General features: G+C 45.9%; 1 protein-coding gene across 1 annotated transcript; it reads left to right on the top strand.

The window, feature by feature from the left end:
• Positions 1 to 820: 820 nt before the first annotated feature.
• On the top strand, positions 821 to 11,635 carry DENND11 (DENN domain containing 11). The gene is made up of 9 exons (XM_031589805.2): positions 821 to 1,066; positions 5,689 to 5,788; positions 6,799 to 6,957; positions 7,675 to 7,828; positions 8,085 to 8,223; positions 8,681 to 8,812; positions 9,001 to 9,151; positions 9,579 to 9,647; positions 10,728 to 11,635. The coding sequence occupies exons 1-9, from the start codon at positions 823 to 825 to the stop codon at positions 10,921 to 10,923; spliced, it is 1,344 nt and encodes a 447-aa protein (XP_031445665.1). The 5' UTR covers positions 821 to 822; the 3' UTR covers positions 10,924 to 11,635.
• The last annotated feature ends 4,618 nt before the right edge of the window (positions 11,636 to 16,253 follow it).

The raw sequence follows: 16,253 nt of genomic DNA, 5'->3' as shown, positions 1-16,253 counted from the left end.
AAACCTTTCATACACCACCAAAGCACCGTGCAGGGCTCTTGGTTTTCTTTCTTGTCCATCATCTGTTGCAGGTACCTCCACCTGCCAACCACCACTCACAGCTCTGCTAGGTGACTTTGCTGTGCCCATGTTGGCACTGGCTGAGCCACAGCTCACAGAGAATGGACGTGGATGTCACAGAAAAATGAATACTGGTGACACTGCATTGTGTTTCTTCATGGAGTATTGAATGCTCAGAGCTGCTCAGCAGGCAAAAAGTCGGGCAGTTAAAGCTTTTATGGCAATGCTTTCCCTTTAATTGTAGCCTGCTTAATTGGGTAATCCAATTAATCAGAAACTCCCAGGGAAATGGGCTAAGCTTAATGGTAGTAGCATAACGAGGGTGGTAATTACACTGAGGCTGGCCGCTGCGGGTGCCTTGGGCGTGTTGGTGTCCCCGTGTTTCTGTCTTGAGCTGAACTCACAGAACCGCAGACTGGCTTGGGTTGGAGGGGACCTTAAAGCCCACCCAGCGGATCGGGCTGCCCACGGCCTCGCTCTGAACATCCCCAGGGATGGGGCATCCACAACTGCTTCCGCCCGTTCCTCCACAACGCGTTTCACACATCTATGCGCTATGCGAACGTATACATCTCAGCATCGCCAGCCCCCAGCTGTCCCACGCTCCCCAGAGGAGCGGGACCTTCTTGAGAGCCCGCACGGAGCGCCGCCCACCCCCGCCGCTAAGCCCCGCCCGTCCCCTGTAGGCGTGTCCCGCGGCGCCCCGCCCCGGAGCCGCCTCCCGCCGGCGGCCGGCGCTGCTCGGCTGGGCTCGGCGCGGCCATGGTGGAGCGGGCGGACGAGGCGCCGCTGCTCTTCTGGGCCGAGGGCCCGGCTGTATCCGCGCCGCCGCCCGCGGCCGAGACGGGCGGCGTCGGCGGGCGGCGGCTCGGCGGCGGCTGGAGCGCTGCGCCGTGGGTCTGCGAGGAGGAAGAGGACGAGGCGGAGGCGGCGGGGCCGCCGCGGGCGGAGGCGGAGGAGGACCAGATCGTGGCCGTCTTCGTGGTCACCTTCGACCCCCGCACGGGTGAGCGCGGGCGGGCGCGGCGGGTCGATGGGGAGGTGGCGGTGCGGAGCATCTCCCGTCGCCGTGGAGCTGCCGGGGGTGCCGGCGGAGCCGCGCTACCCTCGCGCGTCCGTAAGTACGGGCGGCTGCGTGGGGACGTGCGGCCGGTGGCTGTGCCCCACGGCGGTCCTGGGGTGTTGGCAGGAGTGGGGCACGGCCAGTAGGAAGTTTGGGAGCAGCGTGGGAGGCACAGCGACGCACCCGCAGCCCGGCATGGAAATGCGGTCCTCTTTTTTTTTTTTCTTTTTTTTTTTCTGTTGACGGACGCTTAAGAAATTCCTAGCAAAATAATTCTGATGTAAAGCATGCTGGTTTGTTTTGGTTTTGTGTTGTTTTGTTGACGGAGGGGCTGAGCTCAGAGGAGGCCCTGAAAGTGAATGCTGACCCTGTCTGGAGTTGCAGCCCACAGAAACAACGTGGAGAATGGAGCCCCAGGATGCGGTTGGTCCATACGCTGCCAACCTCTGGCTGCTGTGCCCTGGGACACCCGAGGGCTCTCAAAACATCACCCATTTTGTGCTGCCCCAGGGAGAGTCTGGAGGTCATAAGCTTGGGACTCAGCAAAACCCTGAACGAGGTTGGCTGTTGCCTTTCAAACTGGAGATGGGGAGGGAGGTGTTTCCCATAAGTACCCAAAACACAGCAGAGCGCGGATGGTGGCGGCAGGTTGCTCTCAATCTGACAGCATATGCCTTCTATGAATTGGGGAGGTTTCCTGGTTGGCAGAAAGCTTGGCTTTCTCAGGAGTTTGTCTGGGCCAGCTGTTGCTTTGAATAGAGTCCAGGGAGAGTTGGGCAACAGCTCTTCTCACATCTGATGTGCAGTTTGTGTGGTGTCACCTGCCCAGGAACAGGCTGCTGTGCCTGGGGAGGGTCGGTGTGCTGCTGCCACACAGTGCTGGTGCTGAACACAAGGAGTACCAGGTGAGGAGCATACTGAGATGTCAGCTTCACAGGCAAACTGCCCCATGGAGGATGGAAACCCAAAACAAAACAGAACTGCAGTGAGAGGAGCTTGCTGGCGTTGGAAAGAAATTTCTAGTCAACCATGTCATGTGTGCAACCATGTACACTTTAGTGTGCATAAGGGTGCCTGGTCCCTGCATGCGACTTGAAGGAGATCATCCATACTGTATCTGAAACCAGGTTGATGCTGCTTAGGAAAAGCACAGCAGCCCTCCTGTGGAAGCCTGCTTAGGCACATGAAAGGCAGAACTGGCAATGTCTACTCAAATACCGGAGCAACAGCATGAGGGATCTTTTTCCTGTAGAAGGAACATGTGGTGACTGCACTAATAAAGGCTCTAGCAGCTTCCCTCCTAAATTTGAAAGTGCTCGAGGACCACAAGCTTGGTATTTCTGTCAAGTGCACGTCCTGGGCTCGCAGGGGTAGGTTATGGGGTTGCCAACTCACTAATATGGTTCCAGTGTCCCTGGGACTCTTTGTGTGCCGAACCCAGAAGTCAGAGGCTGCCTCTAACCCAGCAGTGCTCTTCCCACTTCCAGCACGGTGAACCTGTGGGACCTGACAAGAGACCTCCTTGTGCCTGTTACAAGGAGAGCAGAATGGTGGCAGGCCAGGAGCCAACCGTGCTACCTTCTTTTTGCTCCCTGCCCTGTAGCAGCCCTCTCTTTAAGGGAGTAAAGAGTTGAGAATGTTCTCAACTCTTGAAAAAATGTGAGCACCTGGTCTGTGCCAACACAGCCCCACAAAGACTGCGGTCAAAAGGTGCTTCCGTGAGGTGCTGAACTTCCCAGTGCCTTTGTTCTCTGGGGCAGGCAGTAATGGAAGACCCAAGATTACCTTGGGCAGCTGCTGGGACATATCCAGTAGGTGTGACCTACTTGGCATTAGGCTCCACATGCTCTCCTACACTCATACCTGCCTTGGGTAGGTAAGAAAAGGAAACAGGATAATACATTTTGCTTTAAGAGGGAGATTAAAAAAAAAAAAAAAAAAAAAAGGTGAAGCAAATTCAATGCCATTTTCACTCTTCTGGAATACTGGAAAAGAGGCTGAACCTTCTTAGCCCTCTTTCTGTGATGGAGATAATAGTCAACTTTGTGGAGTTCCTGCACAGCCTGTTGGCTTAATGGGTGATAGGAGTAATGGGAAACATAAGGGAGAAGTGAGAGAAGGAATCAGTTTCCCACCAGAAAACACGTAAATGTTCTGATTTTCTGTTCCACATTTCCTCCACATGGGAAACTGAGCCATAACACAGTGAGGTCTCACCTGGTGCAGCTCCTGTCCCAGTACAACACAGAAGCAGGTCAAGAACCAGCACCCTGAAGACCTTGGGAAACATCTACTGGTGAGGATGGCCGGGTGGTGACTTTACTGCAGCCATCAGGTGCTGGTGTCATTGGTGAGAGGGAAGAAAAGCAGAATTGGAAGAATATCCTTAACTTTGCATGCCAGCAACTGAGAGTGCTGTTTCTGACCTACCTGGTGCTGGAAGAGCTCCCACAAGATCTCCAGATTTGTCTCCTGGCAAAGCTTTTCTCAAGTTCAGATCTCACTTGGAAAGTTTCCTGCGCGCACGAGAGCTGCTTTATGCAGGGGAAGGCAAATGCTTCCTGTTTTTCTACAGCGTGCCTCTCCTCCCTCCTCCAGTTTCTCATGCAGGCTGGCAGTTGCCGCCGTGTCCTTTGTTTGCTCTGTTTCACCAGACTGACTTCAAGTCTTTTTATCTCCACGTTGGCTCTCCAGCTGCCACGTCGCCTGTACATTCATAGGGCACGGCGGTGTGAGGAACTGCCAGGAGCGCAGGTGTGGGCTGTTGATGTCAGCCTGTAGCTACAGAGCCCAGGATAAATAGCTATGTGACATGCAATAGGTCTTGTGGGTATGCAGCAGATAAGAATCTACTCAAGATGCCTTTTCCTTCCTTAGCGTTGCAGCGCACAGGTTGTCTGAGCTGTGTCCACACCAACATCTCTGTACGTGGCAGACAGCAGAGCTTCTGATAGACAAAACGAAGTTACTTGCCTTTGCTCCATCTCTTGCTTGTTGATACATTAATATAGAGCTGATGACCAACGCGTGATTCTCTGTGGTGCAAGCCTTAAAAGAGGATCTAGCAATAACCACAGCCTTGTGGTTAGGAGGCAACAGTCATTCCCTTACTCTGTCAAGGAAGGGTCCTGTGCCTTTAAAAAACAAAACCCCCACAGAACAAAAGCCAGCATCTATATATAATATGCAAAACCTACAGGGGACCGTGCAGTGGCATGATGTCACCGCTTCCCTCTGCCAGCCTTTCACTCTTGTTAAAGGCAAAGGCGCGTTGTGGCGGAGCACAGGATGGCACGAGCTGCATGGCTCAGCCAGCCCATGGGGAGCTGTGTGCCTGTGGGCAGGAAGAGCCTGGGTACCACATCTCTCCTGGTGCCACGCTGTTGTTTCTTTGAAGTCCTTGCCAGGCAGGGCTGGGGAAGGTCTGCTAAATACAATATCCGTGGGGAGAAAAAATAGCCTATTTAAATGTCAACAGCTCAACTCAATGCGAATTTGCATGCATGTACTTATGCAGTATGAGTAATAACACAGCAGACAGGTCTCAGAGATATTTAAATCAGAGGCCTCTATTTCTAACAGCCTTGGCTAAGTGTAGAGCCCTTCCAAATGTATGCAATGTCTCTGTAGGGGGATGCTTGTCCCCATAAGTGCCTGTGCCATTGCTTTAAGCAAGTATCCTTTATTTCCTTTGTTTTTTAAAACTAAGTTGCTGAATTATTTCAAATTCATGTTTCAGCTACTAGTGGCAGAACCTAGAGGATGTGTTGTTGCAGTAAGAGTGTCCAGGTGAACAAGATAATCTCTGAAGGGCTGTAATGGGAAAGCCTAAGAAGGACCCATTTTTACTCATGGTGAATACCATGGCAAGGCAGCTCTAGAGACCTGTTACAAATTCTCTGATACCATCTGTTCCAGGACTGGGCTCTTTAGGTGGCCCTCTCCACTGAACAACTGCATGCTGTCTGGCTGGGTTGTCAGGTGACATCAGTGTGATAATCTTTATCTAACATGTAACCTGTGTGCTTTTTTTTGTTTGGTTATTGTTGCATGTACAAACATGCAGTGCCTGGATCTCTTCCTACCCTGAAAAAAAAAGAAGAAATTCCAGAGAGTAGTGATGATTAGGATGCTGGCTTAGGTAGGGGCAGTCCTATCCTGCATAGCCACAGGAAGATACTGATGTTATGATCACATAAACTCATCCTATGGACCAGCAGTCTACACATAGGGTTCTTTCTGTATCAATATTATAGCTTGTCCACTATCAGAGTAACTGGCAAGGTAGAGTGGTAGCTGCTCTGTGACAAAGTGCATAAAGGATAAACACACAAAACAGCACTAAGCTCCAAAACAGTTCTCTAATACCTGGGTGTTGTGCTGCAAAAAGTGAAGTTTGCAAGAGATACAGTAGAGTGGAGTACAGTATTGCAGCCTCTGTCCAGGACAGAGGGAGTTCTAGAGCAGTGTTATTTCAGCATTACCAGCATAGTTCTGCAACAGCTGGCTATTGCTGGTGTTGACCTTTCACTAATGAGCACCCAAATAAATGTGCTTATTTGCAGGCAACATGGTGGAATGGTGTTTACCACAAGATATTGATTTGGAAGGCGTGGAATTCAAATCCATGGCAAGTGGGTCCCACAAAATCCAGTCAGACTTCATGTGAGTATGCCTGAGCTGGGTTACTTCTTCCTTCTCTTGGCTCTACATTTACATCACCACCCTTAACTCACAACATGCAAGAAAAACACCACCTATGAAGTTGAACTCCTGCACTGCTGTGCTGCTGACCTGTGCTGCACTAAGCCAGATACTGTTCAGATACACTCAATATTGTATCCAGTACCAGCTGGCTGTATGGGATCTGCACGACAGCATGCTGTGGAGGTCAACCAGCTTCTCACGGGTGTGCAAATGTTAATGCTTATTGGGCAAATCATACTGCATTGCAAACGTTCAGATAATCAGCAGAGACCTACGGTGAAGGAGAGAGAATGGCAGAAGTAAAATAGGAAGAAGTTTGCAGGATCAGAACTTAGAAATTCTATGGTTCTTAATTCTGTCAGCACTTTAGGATCCTTTAACTGTGATAAACAGTCCTCAGTCACTTTCTTCACCCCTGGTTTCTTCCTACAGTGGAAAGACTGATGGCCAGTTCTGCATTCTCATGCTTTTACTAGCCCACTGTTGCAATGCAGCAGTGTTTCGCAATGAATTGCACTGTTACTGTTCCTTTTGGTCAGGAGTAACTGTTACTTTCTCAAAGGCATGTAGATTTGCACTCAGCTGGAGTATGCTTCCACATGCTGGCACCCAAAATATGATGAAGTAGCTAGACTTCATGCGTTCCAGGCTCTTCTTAAGAACAGCACTGTGTCGATTGGGTCCTGCCTCCCCTATTGGTCTTTCAAGTTCTTTCCCTCCTTGCTGCCATGTTGTGATGTGGTTGGTAGGGGTGCTGGTGGTAGCAGCACTAGAAACTCTACTCTTCCATGGTCCAGTCCTGTTGAGGGCCAGCTCTCAACCCTTCAGATAGCACAGTGAGATTTTGGGGGTTTTCTTAAAGAAGGAACTATGTTCCAAAAAATCAGTATTTTTGCTGGTAGGATACCTTTCTTTCATTCCCTTCCCTTCTTTTAACATTAACTCTTCTGTGAAATGTTTGTCCTCAGTTATTTCCGGAAAGGGCTCTGTTTTGGCCTGGCCTGCTTTGCCAACATGCCTGTGGAGAGTGAGTTAGAGCGTGGTGCCCGTATGAAGTCTGTGGGGATTCTGTCTCCTTCTTACACCCTGCTTTATAGGTACATGCACTTCCTGGAGAACCAGGTCAGGTAAGTTTCCTTGGGGATGGAACTGGCTGCTCACCACCTGGGAAAGGTAGCATTGCCTCAGTGGAGGGCAGTCTTAGATGTGTGAGAACTCGAGTGGAATGCTGAGTTATAACTTTGCTGAATGTCTGGTTCAGCAGAGAGGGTTTACAGATCACAACGGAGAAGGGATGAAGGAAGTGATTTAGCAGCAGTGTCTTCACTGTTAGCAGGCTATCAAATGCTATCCAAACCCTACTTCTTCTGAAGCACTGTGGGAATGTAACCTGTAGGGGAAAGGGCAAGAAGTTAGTGTCCTCTTGTTGAGAGGACAAGTTTCTCTCTTGTCCTTCTGAAAACTATTTTATTGAGACCTCACAAGAGGCTTCTAAGCCTGTCATTGTAATTCTGGCTCAGTGCTTGCCTCAGCTGTGTTCAGTGGGCTGGTCAGTGGGTCAGGCAAATGGGTTTGGTAGAAAGGAAAGCTGATTCTACCTGACCACGTTTTGAGAGAGGATCAGTCCTATGCATAAATCAGTTCACTGTCTGCTTCAATCCTGCTTGTTCATTGCACAGAAAGCTGGTGTTATTCTTCATGCACAGACTGCCCTTCTAGATTGTCTGTGCAACTGAGGCACCTGAGACTCCTTTGCTACATCCAAAAGCAGATACTGGCTTGGGGCAAGGGATTGAATAAATAGAGTTTGGAGGCACTACAGATCTCTTTCGTTTCTCTTCCAGACACCAGCTGGAGATGCCAGGGCACTACTCCCATCTAGAGGCATTCTATGATGACAAGAAAGGTGTTCTCCCTGATAGCAAGGGCACCACCACCTCCCAGCAACCGGTCCACTGGCTGCCATCCATCCACAGATACATGTACCCTGAGATGAAGGTGAGGCAGGGACTCTGAGGTTTGTGGGAACATGCACTGTGCTGCTGCTCTTTACTGGTGTCTTGTACTTCTTTATGTAAGAAGTCACTCCAGCACTCTGCAGGCTGTTTTAGATGAGACTGACTTGGGCTATTACAAGCTGCAGTTCTCTGTCATTGCCATGTGCTAGTATTGCTCCCACATTTAGACTTAGCATCTGTGCATGTATCCCTTTGTAACCTCTAAGCTGTTCTCTTCCCTTTCCCTCCACCTGCAGATCACACACCCTGCTGGCTGTATGTCTCAGTTCATCAAATTCTTTGGTGAGCAGATTCTTGTCCTCTGGAAGTTTGCCCTGCTGCGCAAGCGCATATTGATATTTTCACCACCCCCAGTTGGAGTTGTCTGCTATAGAGGTATGTTTCCAGGGACACCACAGAGCTATACAGTAGGCTAAAGAGCTGCCAAATTGCCTGTGGGTACTGAGGGGAGAGACGTCACGCAGGTCTTAAAAATCCATCACAGCCATTTTTTGCGGGGGATAAAGTTTGCCTTGAATGTATCTATTTTTTTTACAAAACACTTTTCTTCAGGTCTTTGGGCTAAGGGCATACCTGGCACTATCAAACACTGGAAAATAAGACTGCTGAATGAATTTGTGGAATCTGGAACATGGGATTCTGATGGGAGAACTGATTATTTCCTATCCAAAATAGGATGTTCCCACTTGAGATTTTCTGGTGTCCAGGGGGCGTTTCAAAGCTCTAACCACTGTTTACATAAGAGCATGTGGGAGAACTGAGTAAGCAGGGTTCATAATGCCCTTGCAGGGAATACTGAAAGCATCTCAGCGCTTACTTCTCTCATCTGCAGTGTACTGCTGCTGTTGCCTTGCCAACGTTTCTCTACCTGGTCTTGGAGGAACTGTCCCAGAATCCAAACCATTCTTCTATGTGAATGTGGCAGACATAGAAATGCTGGAGACAGAAGTATCATATGTGGCTTGTAAGTATGATGGATTTGGCAGACCTTTTTTAATTTCAGGCTGCAAAATATCTAGAGATTCCAAGCTGTAGATTAAAACTGGAGAGATGAGACATGCTAGGATTAACTATATACAAAAGCAGGAGAGAGCAGCTGGGCTGCAGGGAAAGCAATATGCTGTTCTGAAAAATCCTGTCTGATTTTGGCAGGTACAACAGAAAAGATCTTTGAGGAGAAACGGGATCTCTATGATGTCTACGTAGACAACCAGAATGTGAAAACACATCACGAGCATCTGCAACCACTCCTGAAAATTAACAGTGCTGACAAGGAGAAATACCGACGGCTTAATGACCAGAGGTAATAACAGAGATCTGAGTGGTCCTGGTTCTGACAGGAATGTGATGTAAGATGTCTTAATGTTATTCAAATTTTGTACTGCTTCTGAGACTCTGGTTCCACTGTAGCTGACTAGTATGAGAGTCCCTGGGTACTCTGCACAAGTATAATCACTCCACCAGTGAACTGGTGAAGCAGATAGAAAGCAGGAGAAGCAGAGGTTGTGATGTATTGCTGATCAATAGCAGAAGTGAAAATATTACCCTTACACCATGACTTCTAGCCCAATGCCTTATAAAGACTACCTTGTTGCCTCACATATTGGGCAGTGGTGCTAACTGGACTGTCTCCAAGAAACAGATGTGAAGTCTTTGGTGTTAACTGTTTGCTTGTAATGCTTTCGGGTTCACTGGAGGTACGTGCATTTAATCTGTCTCCCTTCTCTCAGGCAGATGTTAATGTATTCTCAAGAGGTGGGTGAGGACTGTAGCTCCTGTGAAGAGGATCTTTTCATCTTGTGAGTGGCTACTCTTAATGCTTAGTTGGTTGCTGTTGGGATTAAGAAACACATTTCACTAATTTCATGTTGTGCTAGCTTAGCATATTATGAAACACCATGGTCAGTGTAATTCCGTGTTCTCTGGAGAATCCAAGAGCCAAACTGGTTCTTATTCTTCAGATCATCTTCCTTGCAATTTGAGAAGGCAAAAACAGCCATGTTTGTCTCCACTGGGGTCTCTTAAATGCTAGAAGGGGAAAGGAAATTTTGAAAATGTAATCAGAAATGCAAGAATTCCCTCCCAGTTCTGAAAATATACAACTTCTATATTCTATGTATGAAAAACCATACAACTTCTCATGCCAGAAACATTTGATTTGGGAAAGCACCAACGTCTGTGGGGGAGGTACAGTGCAGAGGTAAGACCTGAGAGTGGAGAATCAGCCCACTTGTGCAGCAGGCTCTGTAAATGGGAAACAGAGGAACCAGAACGGGGTGTAGAGTGTGAGGTAGAAAATTAGATGGAAACCACACCTGTAACACCTCTGAAGCTTTTCACTGCCTGCTGCTACTGTGTCACAGTATGCAGCTGCTGAGAAATTATAGAATGAAAATGTGTTAGACCATCAGGACAGAACTTAGTGTCAATGCTGCACAGTGCAGTAAGAACTCTTTTTGCAAAGCCTTGCATATTCCTAGGAAAACCCTAGGTAAGAAGTAGCTCTTACTGCTGTGCTCTCTTCCTATAATGGAGAATTATTTACTCAGTGGCATGCTAGATGGATAAAAACATTTGTTTCCTCCTTTGCTCTCTGAGAGACATAGGTCTGATGTACCCACTTAGTTACCACAAGATACATGTTAGCTTACAAGGTTGCTTTCTTCTGAGGAGGTAAATGGCTACTGCAAATCAGCCAGATAGATGCATCACTGTAAATTAAAAGTTGGATGGATAGAAAACTACTACAGTATCACAAAGATAGTAGGATGTAAGATCACAATGGCCTAAACGCAGTTTTGGTGCTCTGTTGCCTGTTTGGTAAATATGCTGTCTTTTGGGGGTTCACTGCCATCATCTCAGCTGACTTTATCCTATAGGTTTTTTATGGAGCAGAACAACCGCATATTTCAGACACTGATGGAGGTGTCAGCCAGCCAGGACAAGACCCTGACAGCTGACCACGCACGAGGCATGGGCCTGGATCCCCAGGGGGATCGAAGTTTTCTTATGGACCTACTGGAAGTATATGGCATTGATGTTATGCTAGTCATTGACAACCCCTGCTGTACTTAAACCAAGAGGAAGAGAAATGGAGAGCAAAGATCACTTTTTACAGACTACCAGACATTGCTTAGGAGCATCACTGGAACTCACCACGGCCACTGGATGGATCTCATTTTATTTAATAACTTTATATGGAAAGTATTTATAATTTAAAAGAAAATGTGATTCTATTTTTACCCCCTTGATTTCCCCAAGGAGTACCCACTCCGGGTTTTTTGTTTGTTTGTTTTCATCTCCTATTCTTTTTCACTTGTGTGTTTTGTTTTGTTTAGATAGGACCAGTGGCATCTCTGCACCAACCCTCACTGGTGCCAGTGAGCTAGGTTTTTGCCTACTCTGGATGCATGAGGGCTGAAGACTTCAGGAAAGCACTTTGTCTGATGGGGACCAATGTGAAATGCTGCTGCTGAGCTCTCAAGACTTGGCTGGAAAACTCTACTGTCATTCCCTTTTCCACTTGACTGAAGAGAGCTTCAGCACAGGCTGTTAGTGTCCCAGTATCATAAAACATCTCCTGTCCCACCATGTTTACAGGTGAGGACAGTTAAACAAATGATGAAGACCAGGACTCCTTTAAACACTCCTCACCCAACTTTTAGCAGCTGAAGTGGAAGAAAGCCACCCTTCCTCATCAATGGCTGAAACAAATTTGGGATAAGGAGGTGCTATAGGATCTTATGACTTTGCTTACCAGAGTGGTACTGTTTCATCTCCAGCATTTAAGGTACAAACAGTCTATGAGACTATACCTGCCTATCTCACAGCTGGAAAAGAGCACTATTTCTACTTCGTCCCTCCTTCTGCTTCCTCTGATTTTCAGTTGTATTGAATCTGCTGATTTGGGATATCTTCAAACCAGCAAGATGTCCTCACATTGAAGAGGATCCAACATCACTGAGCCCCCTTGCAGTTGCTATGCTCTCCAGCCTCAGTTCAGATGATGCTGGGCAGGATTACTTTGAAGAAGTATGCCCTAACTAATGTCACTAGCTCTTCCTTTGTAGCAGACAGTACTTGCCATTCCTTTGTTTCAACACTGTCTGCCACTTCTCCTTTGTCAAGCATCCTTCAGAACTGCCTCCTCGTTGAATATGAGAGAGAGAGCAGTATGTAACCTTCCAGCTGGAATGACTTTAAGGCTTACAGGAGGTTCCTCTGGAGTTTGGTGTTACTAACTGGCTGGAAGCAATGGCTAACAGCAAGCCTTTTTCTACCTGGACAGACCACTGAGCAGGATTCAGTTTATACAGGGCCAGAGGTTTCCTCCAGAAAGTCTATGCCTGTGAGTGGTAACCCTTTTGCCACGCAAAGTCCAAGAATGGAACTATGGGTTGTAGGTGTGACATAGTACTTTGTCCAAAATCCTTTAGCCAGTAGCAGCATCAGCTTTAAGCTAACTGTTCTTTCATGAACTACCATTATAGCTACTTAGTTGCTCCCTCTACCGTAAGGGACTTCAGCACCTTAGAGCCTTTCTGCAGTTTGTAGAGATGCAAACTGTAGCTGGTGTTATACCTTTACCATAGCATTTTATACAGTGAGACAGCACCTGAACCTCTGATGTCTCACCTGCTAATTCTTCTTAAAACAAGTGAAGCGAGTGTTCCCCAAGTAGACTCCTTATGGATTGTGTCCCTCTGCAAGGAAAGAGCTTAGCATTTTTTTCTTGAAGGCTATCTGCAGCAAAGGAGTAGTTTTGCTTGCTGTGGATTCAGAATTTTCAGTGAGATGTGGGATCAGAGGCACAAGATTTATTGCACAGTTCGTTGGTATGAACTTAACTGGATTATGTTCTCGTGATCTGTATCCAAACAGTTGCTCCCAGTCTTGCTTTTCAGGACTTGGAATGCTTTTTCTACAGGGGAAAACACTTGCTTAAACTGCCAGTTTTGGTGGGTTTTGTTTTTCATTCAGGAAAGGTTATGTTTTTAGATTGACACCCATGGTATAAAAGTGACTCACCACCTCTATGCCTTCTAGCTTCCACTTCAATTCTAACACGCTGTCTACAGTGAAGACCTCTGGGGAAGTTTGGCATACATCATATTGCTGTGACTTAATTTCCTTCAGATATTAAAAAAAAAAACCTGAAACTACTTTCCAACAATTTTTTTCATTTTCTGTGTAATTTAGCTGTGATCAGCTGTTGATGACTTTTTGTTCTCTTTGGTATTAGTAATTCTTTTGCTGAACAAAAGAGGAACAAACCTTGTCATGGAAGTTTCAAAGCCTCAAAGTTTTTCTAACAAACTGCATTACAGCACCTCGTTCACAAGCTGTCAGAACATCAGGGCGGTGAGACAGCAAGCAGAACCTCTTGGCTTGATCATTTAACGTTTATTTAACCTCTGCTTTTCAGAAACTAGGTCTTCGGTTGTCAGCCAGCATGGGTGCAGCAGCAACAAAGCAAGCAGGTTACTTTAAAAGTAACGTTCATGTTGCATCCCAGCTTAATAGTTACAGCTCACGTTGCTCTTGTAATTTTGTTTCTCTATAGCCTTTCTTGGAAGGAAGTCAGAAGTATCCAAACAGAAAACAGAACAAAAAGACTTCTCTATCCTAAACCTTCCTCGTTTGTTTCTTTGCAAATGAACTCTTCATCCGCAGTCTCTTTTCTTAATACAATAGATACTGCTTTTACTTGATGTTGCACACAGAAAATCCTTGACAGAGCAGTATGAAATACAAAAGAATGGCTATAGCTTGTACCACTAAGGCCTGTTTAACAGGCCGGTTTTGCTTCCTAGCCTTTGAACCAGTTTCACTGAGTTTTATCTGTTCAGGAGCTAACTAACTGTTTTACTTTGAATTAAGTACAGACGTTTTAAATCCCCTCCTTGGAAATTAATAGTGCTTTTTTGAATACTGGCAGCTGGAGGGGGGTTATTTGATATATTTTAAAAGAGGAAGAAAAGAATGCCATAAGGTAGGATATTGACAAGTACTGTAAGATCTTTTTTTTCCAGTTAAAGTACTTTGCCTTTACAGTGGTGCCTTTAATCTCTTGGTATGATGTCTCTGGTTGGTTGTAAGTGATCAGAGGGCAGGTTAAATAGTGATTCTAGAAACCATGTCTACCCAGTGCCACAGTAAACAGGCTGGTATATTTCTTTCTCCTATTGCCTTCCTAGTACAGCAATTACAGGAAAGAGCAAGAGCTTCACAGTTGCATCTTTAGTTGCACTAGACACATGTAATTAAGTAATGAATTATTATTATTTTTTTTTACTATCTGGAGTAGAGGGTAAAGCTCAGAGGAGAAATAAATGCCAGGTTTTTTAAATCTCAGTAGGTGATATACAGCATCAGACATTTAAATCATGAGAAAATCTCGCTGCAAGTGTAGGGCAAGCAGCACTGAGCCAAATACAATTGAGAACAATAGCAGATGCTAGGAGGGAGGCATTATACTGAATTAGATTTCAGACTCATCCTAGACACATACTAACACATGCTTTACTAGCTTAAATTAAGTAGTTACTTAAGTAGTTAGAGCTAATCATGACATCTGTCAGAGGAAATGAGCCCTCCTACCCAGCATTCTGAAGGGCAAAAGGAGGTTCTATCACTTTTTCAACAAAGTAGCTTTACTGTACAAGCTCACCAAGTAAAGCAGTGTTGCTAAGACACTTCTTCCATTTTAAGTGCCAAAGTTCATTGGCAAGAAGTTCCTATAGAAGCAGTGGCCCTCATGGGGCAAAGGACAGCCATGCTTTGGGAGGGAGAAAGGGAGTGGTTTCTGAAACAGGGCAAAAGTCCTCTTGCATTACATAGCATGCTAACTACCCTAAATTCTCTCATCACAGCTGTAACTTCTACATTAGTCGCTGTTTTGTTGTTTGTTTTTTTTTTTTTTTTTTTTTTTTTTTGTTCCTTCTCACCCCAAGCTAATGGTCTGGTGATGGTAGGAGATAACAACACACTGGTGGTTGGATTTTTTTGTTGTTTTGTTTCGTTTTTTTTTGGAGGGACTGGAATGTATTGATATCACAGAATGGCATAATGGCAGTGAACTGGGATTTCAGATCCTGCTTAATGCAGCATGCCATTCAAATGGAAATGACTAATTGTGGTTAAAATAAACAGGTGCCTTAGGCTGGTTCATTATTAGGTTGTTATTCTTCATTTTTATTTATGATACACTATTTTAAGCCCTTCTAGAACATACTGTACGCTGAAGCCAGGATAAATGTTCTCACAGAGTGGGACCCAGTGTTCTCCTCCTCTTTCCTGTCTTGGGGTTCTTACAAATAAAGCTGTTTGTCTTGCTGTCAGATAGAAACATAAGAACAGAGTCCTTTCCTCTACACTGTAGGTAGTAGGTTCAGCCTCCACTTATTTTACGTTATGATTTCCTCACATCTTTCCCCCTGAATGTTGCAATTCAGACATCTAGAACCACTTCATACTGAGAGGCCTCTGAATTGTGAAGGAAGGGGAAAAAAAAATCACTTGAATGGTATTTATATAAGCTATTCAACTTGCATTGATATAAGTATTTAAATATCAGTCTGTATTTCAGACTGGCCTTGGTACTTCAACATCAGCACAGCATTACCAGCACCAGGTCTGAAAAGAGCTCTTGGTTACCCTTGAGCAAAGAATCACACTTTTCAGAAGCCATGGGTCTGATAGTAGGTAAGGGAGTGAATCATTTTCCCCTTGAAATGGTCCAAATGAACCAGAAGCTGCAGGTATCACTTAGCCCCTTTAAGCAGGCTGGTTGTAGTTATAAGAGCTCTGGTGTTATTTGCATCTCGCAGATGTGTGGTTGTTCCCATAGGCCTGTGGCTGTGTAGTAGAACTGCTTACTAATACATAGGTATTTTTTAAAACAATTAAAGCTTACCTTTTTGAAATGGCTGCTGCTTTGTCTTTCCTGCTACTTAGGCAAAAACACTGCTAATTTTCCTATTGAAGCCTCAGCTTCAGGAAAAACTCAGTTGGTGAGAACTGCCCCTGACATTGGCTGCAGAATAACATTCCAGATGTCTCTGTGGCAAGCAAAAAGAACAGAGTGCAGCCAACGTGTCTGAGTGACCCAGGGAGCTGCTGGGCACTTGTGATTGCAGATTAAATAAAGACAGCTCAGTGCAGGCTCTGTAAGCAGCACTATCATTAAAAACATCTAACAGGCCACTGCTCTCCTGTATCATAGTCAAGAAAGGGTTTAGTACTTAGGTAGCGAGTTTCTTCCCACTATAGCCAAGGAAAGGTCAGCATGCAGTTTGGTTCCAGCATCACCCAGAAAACCAACTTGTTTCTGCCCTTTCAAAGCATTTTGATTTTAGCATGCTGACAGCAGAGGATGCTGTTGCAGCAGCATGCAGCCAGGATGC

Source organism: Phasianus colchicus, chromosome 1 (assembly GCF_987193195.1).
Source record: "Phasianus colchicus chromosome 1, bPhaCol1.hap1.1, whole genome shotgun sequence".
In the NCBI taxonomy this organism is placed as follows: domain Eukaryota; kingdom Metazoa; phylum Chordata; class Aves; order Galliformes; family Phasianidae; genus Phasianus; species Phasianus colchicus.
Note: the sequence above shows the minus strand (reverse complement) of the source record. Positions and strands in the feature narration are given on the sequence as shown.